The sequence below is a fragment of the Carassius auratus genome, unplaced genomic scaffold (genome assembly GCF_003368295.1).
Source record: "Carassius auratus strain Wakin unplaced genomic scaffold, ASM336829v1 scaf_tig00029870, whole genome shotgun sequence".
NCBI lineage: Eukaryota > Metazoa > Chordata > Actinopteri > Cypriniformes > Cyprinidae > Carassius > Carassius auratus.
In genome coordinates, this window is record NW_020525806.1 from 63,632 (window position 1) to 80,253 (window position 16,622).

At 32.7% G+C, this 16,622-nt stretch overlaps 2 protein-coding genes across 3 annotated transcripts; both read right to left on the reverse strand.

The window, feature by feature from the left end:
- Positions 1-321: 321 nt before the first annotated feature.
- On the reverse strand, positions 322-9,367 carry LOC113079921 (NEDD8 ultimate buster 1-like). 2 transcript variants are annotated; one of them, XM_026252148.1, is made up of 15 exons: positions 9,320-9,367; positions 8,990-9,109; positions 8,591-8,758; positions 8,446-8,510; positions 7,802-7,866; positions 7,557-7,724; positions 6,244-6,332; positions 6,002-6,108; positions 5,286-5,472; positions 5,083-5,190; positions 3,116-3,268; positions 2,891-3,037; positions 2,553-2,612; positions 1,579-1,759; positions 322-754 (listed from the first exon to the last, which is right to left on the reverse strand). In XM_026252148.1, exons 2-15 carry the CDS (start codon positions 9,089-9,091, stop codon positions 594-596), a joined length of 1,761 nt encoding a protein of 586 aa, XP_026107933.1. In that variant the 5' UTR covers positions 9,092-9,109; positions 9,320-9,367; the 3' UTR covers positions 322-593. The 2 variants fall into 2 exon arrangements, with proteins under 2 accessions (XP_026107933.1, XP_026107934.1); XM_026252149.1 differs by having other exon boundaries at positions 8,990-9,161; positions 9,320-9,366.
- A 2,057-nt stretch (positions 9,368-11,424) lies between these two features.
- Positions 11,425-13,849, reverse strand: LOC113079926 (uncharacterized protein C9orf152-like). The gene is made up of 2 exons (XM_026252157.1): positions 13,504-13,849; positions 11,425-12,146 (listed from the first exon to the last, which is right to left on the reverse strand). Exons 1-2 carry the CDS (start codon positions 13,673-13,675, stop codon positions 11,770-11,772), a joined length of 549 nt encoding a protein of 182 aa, XP_026107942.1. The 5' UTR covers positions 13,676-13,849; the 3' UTR covers positions 11,425-11,769.
- Positions 13,850-16,622: the final 2,773 nt, after the last annotated feature.

Below are 16,622 nucleotides of genomic sequence, written 5' to 3' on the forward strand. Positions count from 1 at the left end.
TAAATAAATACAACCTTGGTGAACAGAAGAGATTAATTTCTTCAGAAATATAAAAATTCAATTTTGCATCACTCTTCAACCTTCACTTGTTCATTTTTAATCAACAAATATCAAATAAAAAATTATAACACACATATACATTATATATATATATATATATAATATATATATATATATATATATATATATATATATATATATATATATATATATATATACATAGAGAGAGATAAAAATTTTTTTAGTAGATTTACTTTTTAATTTCACAGTTAAATGCTTATAAACAACTTTTTCTGTAGTGAGAATAAAAACGTGCAGACGTTCAATGTTCACGAGTGAATCTTTATTGCATGTTGAACAAACATCTGAAGCTGAACATTATAAACCAGAACAAAAGAATCAGAATCAAACTGAAAGAAATAAAACCGAACGGATCTTTAAATTAGTGTAGAATCACCTTCAAACCAAACAAACACCTTCCCTTCAGCGAATCGGGACATAAAGAGAAATCAATGGTTCTTTGACATACGATCAATCTTCTAAATATTAGGGATACTATTATTCTGGTGTGATGGAGTGCTATTCTCTTGGGTTCATCCGGAGGACGAGCTCTGCTTCTCCAGACGGGATCTGATCTGCACCATCAGCTCCTTCTCCTCGTCCAGAGTCAGGTCCAGATAATCCTCCTCGTGTCTGGGGATGTCCTCCAGAACCTCGTTCACCAGATCCTCGTCCAGACGACTGCGAGCTGAAGCTGGACACACACACACACACACATGCACACGCACGCACGCACGCACGCACGCACACACACACACACACACACACACACACACACACACATAACATCAGCAGCTCTCACTCATCAACATTTCATTACATGAAACTAAAATTAGGTAATACAAATAATTAACGACTTAAATAAATGCATAAAATTACTTTTAATAAATCTTAATTATTAATAAATAATACATATACAATAACACATATTCAATACATTTTTAAAGTTTACATTTATTGTCATTACTTTTTTTTTTTTTTTAAATCTTTATGGATTTAACATTATTAATCATGAATTATTGTTTGGGGGTAGTAATGTATACATATGAATCCATTTTTATTTAATTCGATTTAAAATCGCTTTATTGGCATGACTGTAAATGATACAATATTGCCAAAGCTTAGTATACATGTACAAAAAGATAATATAATAACGATAATAATAATTAAAAGAACATCACAGTCATAGAATGCAATATCATCTTAGAAATATTAAACTGTAACGTGTGAACATTTGATACCACAGTCTAATAAATAGAAGCATTATTAATATGCATTTAAAAAGATTATATTTAGCTTTTTTGTGTTTTTTATAATAATTTTCAAGTCAATTCAAGTTTATTTGTATGCTTTTTACAAGCAACTTTACAGACAATATCTTAAATATGCATATATATACATTTTTAATTTATTTTAAATAAATAAATAAAAATCTCTATTTTTTCTAATGTAAAACCCAGAACAGCTGATTTTTCAGTAAGATGCTCATCTATGTGTCTGTTGTGATTGAGGCCTCACCGGTGGAGTCGGAGGAGGTGCTGGGCTCCTCTGAGGAGGAGGATGGAGGTGATGGAGACAGCAGGTCCGGAGGAACCACACCCTGGTTATCCAGCAGCATCTGTGTGGCCTGAGCCAGATCATCTCCCATGATCCTCAGCGCTGAGTTGGCCATGTCCTCCTGAAAGCCCAGCGCCAGCAGCTGCTCAAACACACATCATCAGCATCAAAATCAGCATCATCAGCATCAAAATCATAAGCATCAGCATCAAAATCATCAGCATCATCAGAATCCGCATCATAAGCATCAGAATCCGCATCATCAGCATCAAAATCATCAGCATCAGAATCAGCATGATCAGCATCAAAATCATCAGCATCGAAATCATCAGCAGCATCAAAATCATCAGCATCAACACCAAAATCATCAGCACCAAAATCATCAGCATCAGCGTCAGCATCAAAATTATCAGCATCATCCGCGTCAGCATCAAAATCATCAGCATCAAAATAATCAGCATCAGCATCAAAATCATCAGAATCATCAGCATCAGCATCAAAATCATCAGCATCATCAGCGTCAGCATCAGCACCATCAAAATCATCAGCATCAAAATCATCAGCACCAAAATCATCAGCATCAAAATCATCAGCATCAGCGTCAGCATCAAAATCATCAGCATCAGCATCAAAATCATCAGAATCATCAGCATCAGAATCATCAGCATCAGCATCAAAATCATCAGCATCATCAGCGTCAGCATCAGCAAAATCATCAGCACCAAAATCATCAAGCATCAGCATTAAAATCATCAGCATCAAAATCATCAGCATCAGCATTAAAATCATCAGCATCAAAATCATCAGCATCAGCATTAAAATCATCAGCATCAAAATCATCAGCACCAGCATTAAAATCATCAGCATCAGCAGTATTATCCAGCATCAGCATTATCACACATTGTGTTCATGAATAAATACACAGGGGAACACACCTGATCCAGGTTAGTCTGTCCGTGCTGTGAACCCTGAGCTTCAGCTCTGTCCAGCAGAACCTGCACAACAACATCACAAACATCATCAAGTCTCAACAGATGAGTCATAATCTAGAAGAATCAGATGAGTCATAATCGAGAATAACTTTTTTTTTTTACTTTTTTCTTTTGTAAAATGTTTTAACTGATAAGTTGTTTTTTTCTGTATGTTGCTCTTCTATTATGTCTGTTTGTTCGGTTCACTCAGTAAATGTATGTGTGTGTTTGAATGCATTTTATTTTATTTGAATCCTAGGTGTTTTTCTTGACACTATCATAGTTCTATACATAGTTTTTACCCCGTAGGCCTTGTCCAGGTCTCCTCTGGCCTGATGGAGGGCTCTGGCGGCCTCTCTCTTACTGAAGCCCAGCTCCACCAGTGTGTTGATGTCCATCAGACGGCGTCTCCTCTTCTCCTGCTCACGCTCCTTCAGCTCCTTCTTCTCCTGATGAGAGATCCGCTCATGTTTAACTCATGTGAGGAAAGGCTGTGCTGTTTTATGAATATGTTTGTGCTGCAGCACCTTCTTCCTCTGCGAGATGAGCTGCTCCGCTTCATTCACGTCTCCTCGACAGGCTCTCAGACCCAGACGAGCCTCCTGCTCCGAGAAACCCAGAGTCATCAGCTGGAGCATCTTATCAGGGTCCAGACACAGCTGACCGAGCAGCTCCTCCACCTGACCAACACACAGATGAGTCAGATTCTACAAGAATCAGAAGAGTCATAATCTAGAAGAATCAGACGAGTCATCTCTAGAAGAATCAGACAAGTCATATCTAGAAGAATCAGACGAGTCATATCTAGAAGAATCAGACGAGTCATAATTTACAAGAATCAGACGAGTCAGATTCTACAAGAATCAGATGAGTCAGATCCTAGAAGAATCAAACGAGTCATAATCTAGAAGAATCATACGAGTCATAATCTACAAGAATCAGACGAGTCATCTCTAGAAGAATCAGACGAGTCAAATTCTACAAGAATCAAACGAGTCACCTCTAGAAGAATCAGACCAGTCATATCGAGAATAATCAAACGAGTCAGATTCTACAAGAATCAAACGAGTCAGATTCTACAAGAATCAAACGAGTCATCTCTAGATGAGTCAGACCAGTCAGATTCTACAAGAATCAAACGAGTCAGATTCTACAAGAATCAAACGAGTCAGATTCTACAAGAATCAAACGAGTCAGATTCTACAAGAATCAAACGAGTCAGATTCTACAAGAATCAAACGAGTCAGATTCTACAAGAATCAAACGAGTCATCTCTAGATGAGTCAGACCAGTCATATCTAGAAGAATCAGATGAGTCAGATTCTACAATCAAACAAGTCATATCTAAAAAAAGTCAAACGAGTCATATTCTAGAGAATCAAACGAGTCATATTCTACAAGAATCAAACGAATCAAATGAGATTCTACAAGAATCAAACGAATCAAATGAGATTCTACAAGAATCAAATGAATCAAATGAGATTCTACAAGAATCAAATGAGTCATAGTCTAGAACAGTGGTTCCCAGTCCTGGTCCTGGAGAACCCCCAGAACTGCACGTTTTTGGTGTCTCTCTTATCTGGCTCACACGTTTTGGAGTCTTCACTAATGACCTGATGAGCTGAATCAGGTGTGTCTGAATTGGGAGACATAATAAATGGGACCAGGACTGGGAACCACTGCTTTAGAAGAATCAAACGATTAATATCTAGAAGAATCATGCTGCAATGCTAAAAAAAGTTTTTAAAAATCCCTTAATTTTTCTTTATGAAACACAATATTTTCATTTTATCTTATATTTTTATTTATTGGATTTTAAAATAGATTTATTTATTGGTAAAATTTTTCAATGTATTTATTTAGTTATTTTATTTTGAAAATAGCTCATTTTACGAAAAATATTAAATGCATTTATGTTTTATATCTACTTTTCATTTATTGGATTACATTTTTATTTATTTATTTTTATATTATATCTATTGTTTATTTATTGGATTTCTAAATTTATTTATTTATTTTGTATTTTGATTATACACCTTTATGATTTTTTTATGAACAATTAAATATATTCAAAGCTCATGAAAATAAAGTTTAAATGCATAAGTAAATAAATGCTTCCAATAAAAGCTTAAAAAAATACTTTTTTGTTTTGTAAATTTTTTATTTACTAAAATGAAATTTTTTTATTTGTTCATTTTTATTAATACTGATTATTATTATTATTATTATTATTATTATTATTATTGCATTAATATGAACGTACATGTGATGGGGGTTTGATTTCATGAACAAATGTGTTTAGGCAAAAGATTCAAAGATTCACTCCGAATTCTCAAACTCTCACAGAGTCTTTTTGCTGAACAGAATCAAAGATTCAGATCAGAGGGATGAAGCTCAATCTGCAGAACTAGCACTGGCTTCTCTTATAAGTTTGATAATCCAAGTAAATAAGTACAGTAATTGATCCAGAATAATTACAAATGTACACATTTACCTTACTGAGCTTGTATAACGCTTGGTTCTTGTTGCCATCATGGTAGGCCAGCAGACTCTGGAGCAGATGGAGCCTCAGAAAGAGAACGTCCTCTCCTCCGGTGTGACCCTGAGAGCCAGAAACACATGACACGCTCTGTAAACACATGTGTGTGTGTGTGTGTGTGAAGCTCAGCGTTCAGATGCTGGAGGTGTTGCTCAGACCTTGATCTGCTGCAGACGGCTCTGATGCTCTCCGTAGCATCTCTGGAAGCAGTCCTCGGCTCGTTCCAGACGCTGTCTGGCATCGTTCAGACACTCGAGCTGCTGCAGAGCCTGATAACACCAAACCACATCCAGCTGCAGGACAGCGTAGTTATCCACCGTCCTCAGCAGCGCAGAGTTACACTTACTGCACAACACACACATAACACACATTAGGATTCAATGAAGCACTGCATGGACACTCCTCAACTCTTAAACCAATCAAATCAATCATGGTCTATTAGAATCAAATTAGTCGAATTCTATTAGAATCAAATGAGTCATAATCTATAAGAATCAAATGAGTCGTATTCTATTAGAATCAAATGAGTCATAATCTATTAGAATCAAATGAGTCGTATTCTAGAAGAATCAAATGAGTCGTATTCTAGAAGAATCAAATGAGTCGTATTCTAGAAGAATCAAATGAGTCGTATTCTAGAAGAATCAAATGAGTCGTATTCTAGAAGAATCAAATGAGTCGTATTCTAGAAGAATCAAATGAGTCGTATTCTATTAGAATCAAATGAGTCGTATTCTAGAAGAATCAAATGAGTCATATTCTATAAGAATCAAATGAGTTGTATTCCATAGGAATGAAAGGCATTGTATTTTATAAGAATTTAAAGGCAGTGTTTTCTATTAGAATCAAAGGAGTGGTATTAAATGAGAGGTACTTGAACTGTTCGTCGGCCTCCAGCAGGTGAGTCAGAGCGGCGCTGTGGTTCCTCTTCTTCATCAGAGCTCGACCTTTCTCATGGAAACCCATCGCCTGGATCAGAGCCTGATCGATACAAGACATCAGACATCAACGCAAGCAACACTAACTCATAATCTTCTGCTGAAGCAATGCTACAAGAGAACAGGTCAGACTCAGAAGATGACACATCTACAGTAACATGAAGACGATGGGATTCACCTTCCTCTCGCTGTCAGGGATCTGCAGAGGATTTCCTTTCTGATCGGCGATCTCTAAATACGGGGTGGAGGCCGGATCTTCACTCCCGTCTGAATAAGATACAACACTTATATGTGACTTCAGACAGGTTTGTCAAAAATACAGAAGAAAATGACAAGGACGAAGATAAAAATTAAATAAAGTGTGAAGCTAGGTTTGGTTAAACAAGTTCACAAAACTAATAATCAAATGTAAAATAAAACCCTGCACTGGCTTTACTGTATGAATTAAACATACTTCTCTCTTTATTAAAGTTACAAGCGTGATTCAGTCGAGAGCTGAGAGATTGATTCTCTCTTTTCTTTTGTTGTTATCATTAATGACAAAGACGACAGCAGGTATATTATCAGACTGCTGTCACTTTAAGATCTGATGCACAAATCCAGCTGATATTTTTATGCGAATACTGGCCATTTTGATATAACTTTAGTCGTATTTGATCATTAAAGAGCATGATAAGCAGCTTTCTCTCTCTCTCTTTCTCTGTCTCTCTCTGTGTGTGGAAAAAATAAATAAAGAAAATATATAAATAAAAAAAGTTAATGTTCAAAAGAAAAAGTTTTAAAAATACCTTAATTTAAAAAAAAAAAAAAAATTCATTTTATATATTTTTTTAATGGATTTTAAAACATTTATTTATTTATTGGATTGAATTTTAAACACATTTATTTTATTTTATTTTTAAAATAGCAAATTTTATGAAAAAAAAAAAGTTTTATTTTAAAACTATTTTTTATTTACTGGATTTTTTTACATTTATTTATTTAAGTTGTATTTTATTGTCTAGAATTAAAGCATTTTTGTTTCTGCACCTTTATGATTTCTGTACAAACAATTAAATATATTAAATGTTCATGAAAATAAAGTTGCATTGCATAAAGAAATATAACAAAATTGAAAATATTCTATTTATTTACTGAAATGTAATATTTGAAATTTTAATTCAGCTTTTTATTTTATACTGTATCTTTATTATTAATTAGATTTTTCTTATATTAGCTTGAAAAGCAATAGCATGATAAGTGCATGCATTAGTTGTGCAGGAGTTGTTTTTGCATCTTATTTTACATTCTGCACTTTATTTCTTAATTCATGCATGTTTCTTTATCAGACTAACTTTAAATGGTGCATTGCTTTTTTTCTGATTATTTTGCAGTTAAATGACGAATTGTACAGGATTACAAATAAAAAGGTGACTTTTTATTTCTTTATATATTGCATTGAGCTCTACGCTCACATAATGATGAGAATTGGAGGGTCTACTGAAGGGTCACCTCTCTCAGACAGGAGCTGGAAACCCTTCTGCGTTCTCTGAAATCCTTCATCCTGCTGGCGCTTCTTCTCCTCTTCCTCTCGCATCTCGCTCTTCTCCTGCTCCGAGGACACAACCAGCACCATGATCTTACTGTTGTTCTTCACATTCTGTTCATCAAGCCTTTTCCCTTAAACAGACACGGATCACGTCACATCGTGCAGAGATTAATGAATAAAGGTGGAAATATTACCATCAGTGGTTTACCTGGAGACAGTGTTTTTCCCGTTAAAATCAGATTAAAGTGTTTGAGTCCATACTCCTCGCTGATCCTTTAAAGCAGAGTAAGTTTACAATCAAACACAAAGGACTGAAAAATCATTTAAATGAGTTGAGAAATGTATAGGAGACAATTTCAGCAAAAAACGCCTTTATCTCATAATTTGGACTTTTTTAGTTTCTGCCACTCAGTAAAAAAAAAAAAAAATAGATTTTTGCATTTAAAACTCACTATTCCGTTGCATCTTGTTTCCGTCATGGAATAAAAATGTAAAAAGGTAATTGCAATTTTATGTGTCAAATTTAGGGTTGCAAAGGGGTGGAAAATTTCCATAAACATTCCAAAAATCCTTTGAATATTTAAAAAAGTTCTGGAAAAAGTTTCCAAAATTTCTGGAATGTTTTGCGTAATTGCAAGTTTATATCAGATAAAATATCAGAATCGCGAGAAAAAGTCAAAACTGTGCACTTTCAACTCAGAATGTGTGACAAAAAGTCAGAATTGCACTTAAAGTGTGAAAAATGTGACAAAAAAAAAAAATTCTGTGGGATAAAAAGTTGCAGTTACATTTTTAATGATTCTATTACATGGCAGAAACTTCTAGAAATTAACTGTTTTTTTTTTTACTTACTGTTTCTTCAGCTCTTTTACGGTGATGTCCAGTTTGGCTTTTAAATGACCTTTCCTTTTCTTATTCTAAAAACAAACAAACAGAATAATCAACAAAACCCAGGTCAAATGACTGAGTCCTCTGTGTAAAGTGAATGCATCAGTACCTCTCCTTCTCTTTTGGGCAGGTGCAGCTCCAGCGAGGCCACTGCGGTCTCTTTAAACTCTTTGTTCCCTTCATCTTTCCTGCTGGCGTCTGCTCGGATGCTCTCCAGAGTCGAGATCACCTCCTCCAGAGTGAACTCAGTGACTGACACGTACTTCTGAGCCAGTTCCTGAACACACGGAGTAGAGTAAACACATTAACAGCCAGTGCTGGGGAGTACATGGTTAACTAAATAACAAAACAAGTTACAATTTATTTTAAGGTACTGAATAACATGAATTAACTGCATGCACGCACTATACGGTTAGGGTTTGGATTGTAACTAAGTAACACTCTTTATTATAATTGTAACACATGTAACAAAGGCACAATGAGATACAGCTGTAGGTGCTACACTCACGATGATCTTCTGCTGGTCAGAGATGAAGGGCTCTGTCCACAGCTGGACTTTATCCTGCCTCAGCAGAGAGATCAGCACTGACTGCATGTGCTTCTCCTCCATCTCTAGACCTCCACAGACCTGAAGAAGAAGAAGCGAAAGCGAAACCCGAACACTCTTGAGTGGAAATCCCCTGAAAATCCGGCGTAGATCATTAAAAACAACGCTTCAGATAACAACTCAGACTCTTTATTAGATTTATTTCTACATGTGTGTGTGTGTGTGTGTGTTGTTAATGTGAGACTCCTGCGCTGTGTTTAAATATAGTGTTAAAAGTTAAATACGTCTTACCGACTCTGCGCTGCGAACACGTGATGTTGTTTTTGTTTTCTTCCTGAATCTTGAGGTCACTTCCGGTTGCACACGTCTTGTGATTTTATTTTATTTTTTATTTTTTTGTGCCTTTAGCACCTCCTACTGGACTGGGGATTAGATGTTTGACGTATTACACAGTTTATTAAATGTCTGTATTCTATATGTATGAAATAGAACTTGTTTAAAATATAAAAAGTTATATTTTTTATAATTAATTAAAATTGTGTTTATTTAAAAAGCTAGTCACAAAGTTAGTAGAAGTGCTTGTTCCCCAGATTTCACAAAACTAACTTGACTAATTAGGTATATACCCAAGTAAAAAAATTATTAGATGGATTAGATTTTTGTGGTATTGATTATTTTTATGATGTTTGCTCCAAATAAAAACAACAACTATTTTTACTTAAAGTCTATTGTCTATTTATTAAGTTTATTAGAAAGAATTAGAAAGAAAATTATATTTTGTTCTAGATTAATAATTTTGAAGCATGTACTATTCCAATGAAAAATTAATTTAATTAAATTTTATTTTATTTATTTATTTATTTATTTTGATCTGGTCCACAACACAAATATATATATATACAGAGAGATCACTGTTACCTAAATTAAACAGATTTGAAAAATGTTTTACTCATAAATTGCTAATGAATATCACAAATTATAAATAAATGGCAAGTAACACATTGAATTAAACAAGAAAAGTTGATGTTGAAAGACTGAAATTTTCTTATAAAACAATAATAATTATTTTATTTACAACTACAGTCTTTTTTCAAAGTGTACATCAAATATTGATCTGACAATTAGTGCAAACTACGCAAAAGAAACAATTGGTTACATGATGCAAACACTGTCTATTGATTCATTAATTATGTTTCTCCTGTAATGTCAAGATTGATTTGTTTTAAATCAATGCAAATCAATGTATAACAATATACACATGTTTTCAAGTAAATGCATGAGCTTTTGTTTACAGTCTGCATGAATATCAATCAATAATCAAACACACGCTTCTCTGTTGATTTAGTTTTCAGCTCATTTTGGTCACTACAGAACACTACTGGTGTTAATTAAAACAAGGAACGTTCGACTAAAGGTTCTTAAAACATTCTTAAAGTAACATTTATAGAACATTATTATAACCTTATTAATATCTGATATACAGTCAGACAACATTCTGCACTTATTTGTGTTTGATAAACATTCTCATAATGTTCAGAAAACTTTCTTAAAGTATTATTTAGGAAACGTTCTTATAATATTATTAATATTTAATACACATTCTCATAATGTTGAGAGAAAATTTTCTTAGCATGACATTTTCAGAATGTGAACGTGTCACGATTATTAATCAAATTAATTATTTTTTAAGGTAAGTGGTTGCAATCAGTTTATTTTAGCTGCATTTAAATAAAAACATTTAGCTGACTAACTTTCAACACATTATTTTTTATTAGATGTAGCTAAAATAAATTGTTTGCAACTATTTACCTTTAAAAAATGTGTATAATTTTTTTCAGTGTAATAAATGTTTTTTGTAGCCTTTAAACAATATTTTAATCATGACAAGAAAAATGTAACATTCAGCGCTCTTAGAAACAAACAATTATATTTTGGGTAAAAATAAAGTTATTAGAATGTTGTAAGAAACATTTTTGTTAACTGAATAATTTCATAACCACAAAAAGAAAACTGGAAGAATTTAAACGTTTGGGAAACATTTCAAAACAATGTTTCCACAACGTTTTTATAACCTGTTACTTTTGAATTTTCCTTAAGCGTTCTGAAACAACTAGTAACATTTAAAAAACATTAAAATAAACATTCGGTTGACATTATATTTCAGGTAAAAATAAAGTTAGTAGAATGTTGTAAGAAACATTTTTTTTAAAACAACAAGAAAATTTGAAAAATGTCAATTGTTTGAGAAACATAATGTTTTTATAACCTATGGATTTTGCATGATTTTTTTTCTATGAACATTTAGCTAATGTTCATATTTAATTATTATATATATATATTTTTTTTAAGTGATATGAATGTCAGAACAAAACAGTTTTAAAATAATGCTTATGGAACATTCTTATAACCTTATAGAACATTGTAAAAATGTTTTTGTAACCTATAAAAAACATTCTGATCATGGCAAGAAAGCTTTTCAGAAACATTTCAAAACTAAAAATCTAAATTTCTGTTATGTTCTAAGAATGTTTTTCTAATGTTACGAAAACGTTACTTTCGAACGTTCTGAAACAACTAGTAACGTTTCAAAAACGTTAATGTCCCGCTACAGTGTTTCATGAATAATATGTTTGTGCTTCTGTTTGGAGAACTTTATTAAACAGCAGATGACTTTGAAGAAGTATTCTGGAGGAAGGTTTGTTTAGGATTGTGTTTCCTGGTTGTTGGCTCATATTTCCTCATTAGAGCGAGGCGTAGAGTCCCAGTCTCCTGGCCGTCTCTGATCTGCTCAGGCTTTTCCTCTGAGGGAAGGGGTAATATCTGGAGCCTGCGGGTGCGGAGCGATAACTGAGAACCGCTGGAGCTGAGAACTTCCTGGAGATCTTCTGATGGTGTTCCCCAGGGTTCGAGCCTGACTCGGAGCTGGAGCTGGAGGCTTCTGTAGACGCTGCCCTGTGATTATTTCTGTGCTCGGTTTCTTCAGGCGTGTGTTTAATGCGGTGCAGCTCCAGATGTGAGCGCCACACACCGCTGTCAGACTCAGACAGAGTTTCTGCTGCTTTTGTTAAAGGAACCACGTCCACTAGATTCATGCCACTTATCTCTTCATTGTTTTGTGCTGCAGTAGATGAACACAACATCAGATGATTCAATACAAACCTAAATCATGACATGCATTTGTAAATGTTCCCTGACGTGTTTAAGGCATGAAAGGCAGACTGGGGCTAGTTGTCACAGAGATCTCAGTTATGAATAATTATAATAATGTCCAATAAATAACAATAAACCACACTGAGAGTTAGAACAAGAGTTAGCTACTGTATATAATGAAGACTGAGCTCAAGCTGAACTCTGGATTACAATATTTTACATTAATATCAATGTGGGCAAGTTGTCACATGTTGCCTTTGATGTTGTCTTTGTTATATTTCATGTATCTTGTAAAAAGAATTTTCAATAAATAAATTCTGCCCAGGATAATAATAGGGGAAATGCTCACTATTTTTATTTGTAGCATTGTTATTTTAGTCTAAAAGAGAGACTATTATAATTTTTATTAATATTTTGAATTAGTTTTTATTTTCTATTTGAGTTTTAACTTTTGTTAATATATATATATATATATATATATATATATTATTAATTAATTAATAATATTTTATTTTAATTTAGTCAAAATTTGTTTTAATTCAAAGTAACAAAAATATTTATGCTTTTAGATTTAGGTTTAATGACTTTTATTTTATTTTTTTATTTAGGTACATAACCCTGAGTTTTAAGATTTTAACATTTGCTATATACATAAATTGACTTTAATAATAAAATATAAACTCTTTAAAATTAACAAATATTTAGTCCATGAGTAAAATGTGTGACAATACTTTAATATATATATATATATATATATATATATATATATATATATATATATATATATATATATATATATATATATATATATATATATATAGATTTTTTATGTATTTAACAATAAGTGCAACTGATTTAAATGCATTAAATATTAAATACGAAACATGTAACTCACCATATGATTATTCATTTATGCAATTAATCATGACCTTCTATTGTTTTTTAAATATATCTAACCCAAGCTAACAAAAATACATTTTACTAATGATGTTAGTTTTCTGAATGTTCAAAAACATAAATAAATAATAACAATAATAAAACATTATAATTTTGTCATTTTGCAAACATTACAAGGGAACGTCACTTTTGAATGTTCTCTGGACTTATGCCTTTTCAAAATGTTTCAGAAAAACATTGCATGAATGATGCATAAACAATATTTTTGAGAAGGTTATACAATAACACATGACTTTGAGCAAACAATAGTGAAGCAATGTTAGTTCACAACCTTGAGAGAACCTTCTGAGAATGTTTCCTGTTCGCTGGCTTCTTTCATGAATTCTAGAGTCTGAACTTCACTTATGAACCCAAACATGATCTCTCACCGTTCTTGAAGCAGATGACCTGAGTCTGTCGTCTCTGTTTCTCTCTGATGGAGCTGTATTGCTCTTCTAAGAGCTCGATGTCCATCCTGACTGTGCTCTGATCCTCCTCTTCTGTCCCGATCTCTCTCCACACGTCTGCACACGTCAGATACGAGCCACAGCACGGACACATCCTGAGAACCTCCAGAGAAATCTGCTTTTATTGCAGGATAATCATAAATGCTGCTTGATTTGTCCATCTGAAGGCTCTCGTCTCATGTGTGCTTTGTGGGCATTGCCAACAAGAGTTGCATCAAAATGCAAACAAAAGAGGACAAACCAAGGTTATTCTGCAGTTTGCAAAGACAAAGGCAAGAAGGAATAATCATGCAATATTCAAAGATTAATATTAATATGTTGTGCAAAAGTCTAGCTAAACTAACTAGAAATAAATAATAAAATATACAGACATTAGAAAACATAAAATAAGGCAGTTAAACTCATTAATCATGTAATTCATGGGGATGTTTGCTCAGTGTTGTTGATGCAGTGGGTGTGAGGTGAACTTTCAGAAACTCAATCCTTGTGAACGTTAGTTACTGTACTGTGTTGTTGCTGAAGTGTGTTATTGCAGCTTGTTTATGCATATTGCTTGCTCCCAATATTAAAATAATGCAATATACAATGCTCTTTTGTAATGTGTTAATAGCTGAAATTAACTGAGACATGGATGTTATTGCATAAATAAAATCTTGGGTTTTTTGAGCACTATTTTTTGGTCCAATTCACTTTCATTGAATACAATTTAATACTATTTTTATTGAAATGAGCTCCAGTTGCTTGGCTGCTTTATTTTACACGTGCACTTAAAAAGCTTTGTTTTTACACGTGCGTGTTTAACTTCTGTGCAACTTCCATGAATTGTTTCAGCTTCCTGTTTCTAAAATTTGCTGAAAAACTCCGCTTCGTGTTATTATAAATACATATTTCTCAAAAGCACGGCAATAATTAAACCGCTGGCACGAGGGGGTGCGGATAACAGTTCACTTAATTAAGCAAACGTTTTTTTTTAGGAGAGGCACAGAATCTTTAAGTGTAGTGTAAAGTCTCTGTTTATATCACGTGCTCACTGGATCATGAATATTAATGACGCTACATAAAGTTCGTTGACGCGATTGGCTGACGGTGGTGAGTGGGCGTGACTAAGCAAGATGAAAGAACCAATCCCGCTCTGATGAAGGTTGTGTTTATGAATGTTAATTAGGTCACATTACTGTCCCTCCTCATGTCACATGTTTTGCCTTTGATGTCGCCTTTGTTATATTTTATGAATTTTGTTACATTTGTTTCGCACCAGGATAATAATAGGGGAAGTGTTCATTATTTTTATTTGTAGCATGGATATTTTAGCATAAAAGAGATAGTATTATAGTTTTTATTTTTCTATTTTCTATGTGCACTTTAATTTTAGTCACTAGTCACTATATATATATATATATATATATATATATATATATATATATCCTCAGGGAATGATACAATGTGAACCTGGTTTAAATGTGAGTGGACAAAATGCAAAAATACCTGTGTAAATGTAAATGAAGCTGATCCGTGCATGATGACGTATGACGCATGTGATGTCACTGAGATCTTCCTGACTGTAGATGGCAGCAGCAGCACAAGAATACAGGCTTAGAGAGCCGATATATATCAGTTATTAATATATATATATATATATATATATATATATATATATATATATATATATATATATATATATATATATATATATATATATATATATATGTATGTATATATATATATTAATAACTGATATATATACTGATATATATTTGTAATAATTCATACAATTTATATTACCTAAAATGTTATATAAAAAAGATAGCAATATATATATATATATATATATATATATATATATATATATATATATATATATATATATATATATATATATATATAACAATAATAAAAATGGGAAAACACAGCACAACTACTAAAACTTTAACTTAATCTAAAATTAAAATAACAAAAATGGAAAATAGTTAAAAAAACTTAATAACTATAATCTTAAGTCTTTCTTTCTTTCTATCTTTATCCCTGTAATTGCCTCCTGCATTTATATTTCTGAAATTAAATGAGTTTTATATATATATATATATATATATATATATATATATGCTGTGAGTGATGAAAATATGATCCTAACATCAAAGCTGTGCTGTATAAACTGTGTGGAATCCTCTCATGACACATGCGTGTGTTTAACACGTTTAACACGCTGAAGAAGCAGCTTTGATCCGCTCGGAGATCACCAATCACTCTTCCACTCGTCTCTTTCATCTCTCTCCGTCTGAATGAATGTTAGCAGACACTCGTGTTGTTTGCATTCGAGTCAGTTTGATCTGCTTTTTGCTGGAAATTGATCCGGATGTTAGAGAGCGCATGGAAAAATATCCCAGAAACTGCCTAAAATTACCAAAACCTGCTGCACATTTAAAACAAAAATTGAATCAGTCCAAAAATGCATTTTATTTATGCAAAATTATATTCATATTATAAAAAACAAAAAATTTATTTTGATGTGCAATATAATAAGTTCAGAAACGCTTATGCTGTCTTTCATTTTTATTATTATAAGTAGTAAGTATTTGTTGTATTGCATTTAATTTATTCAGATTTATTTTAGTCATTTAGAATTTTAGTCATCATAATAGAGTAAATAGAGAGTAAATAAATAGAAAATAGAACAAATAGAGTCATGAAAAATCTGAATGCATTACAGTAATAAGAAACTGAGGACAATCTTAAGTTGAAAATAAAAAGAAGCTTCGTTTAATTTAATTGAAATATATTAATAATAATTCTTATTTTTTTTTTCTTTTTAATTTAGTTTGAAATATAACCAGGATTTCACATATATCTGCATGTTTTCTATCAGACAGGATCCTGCTGAAGGTCAGCGGTGTTCAGATCAGGGTTTGTGCTGGACAAACAGCCTCCATCAATCCTCATTAATAATGCACTCTTCTTTATAACACTAACATCTCTGACGCACGACTGATGTCTCAATGCATTACACATTCACATCACTGATCATTAAACAGACACACACTCAT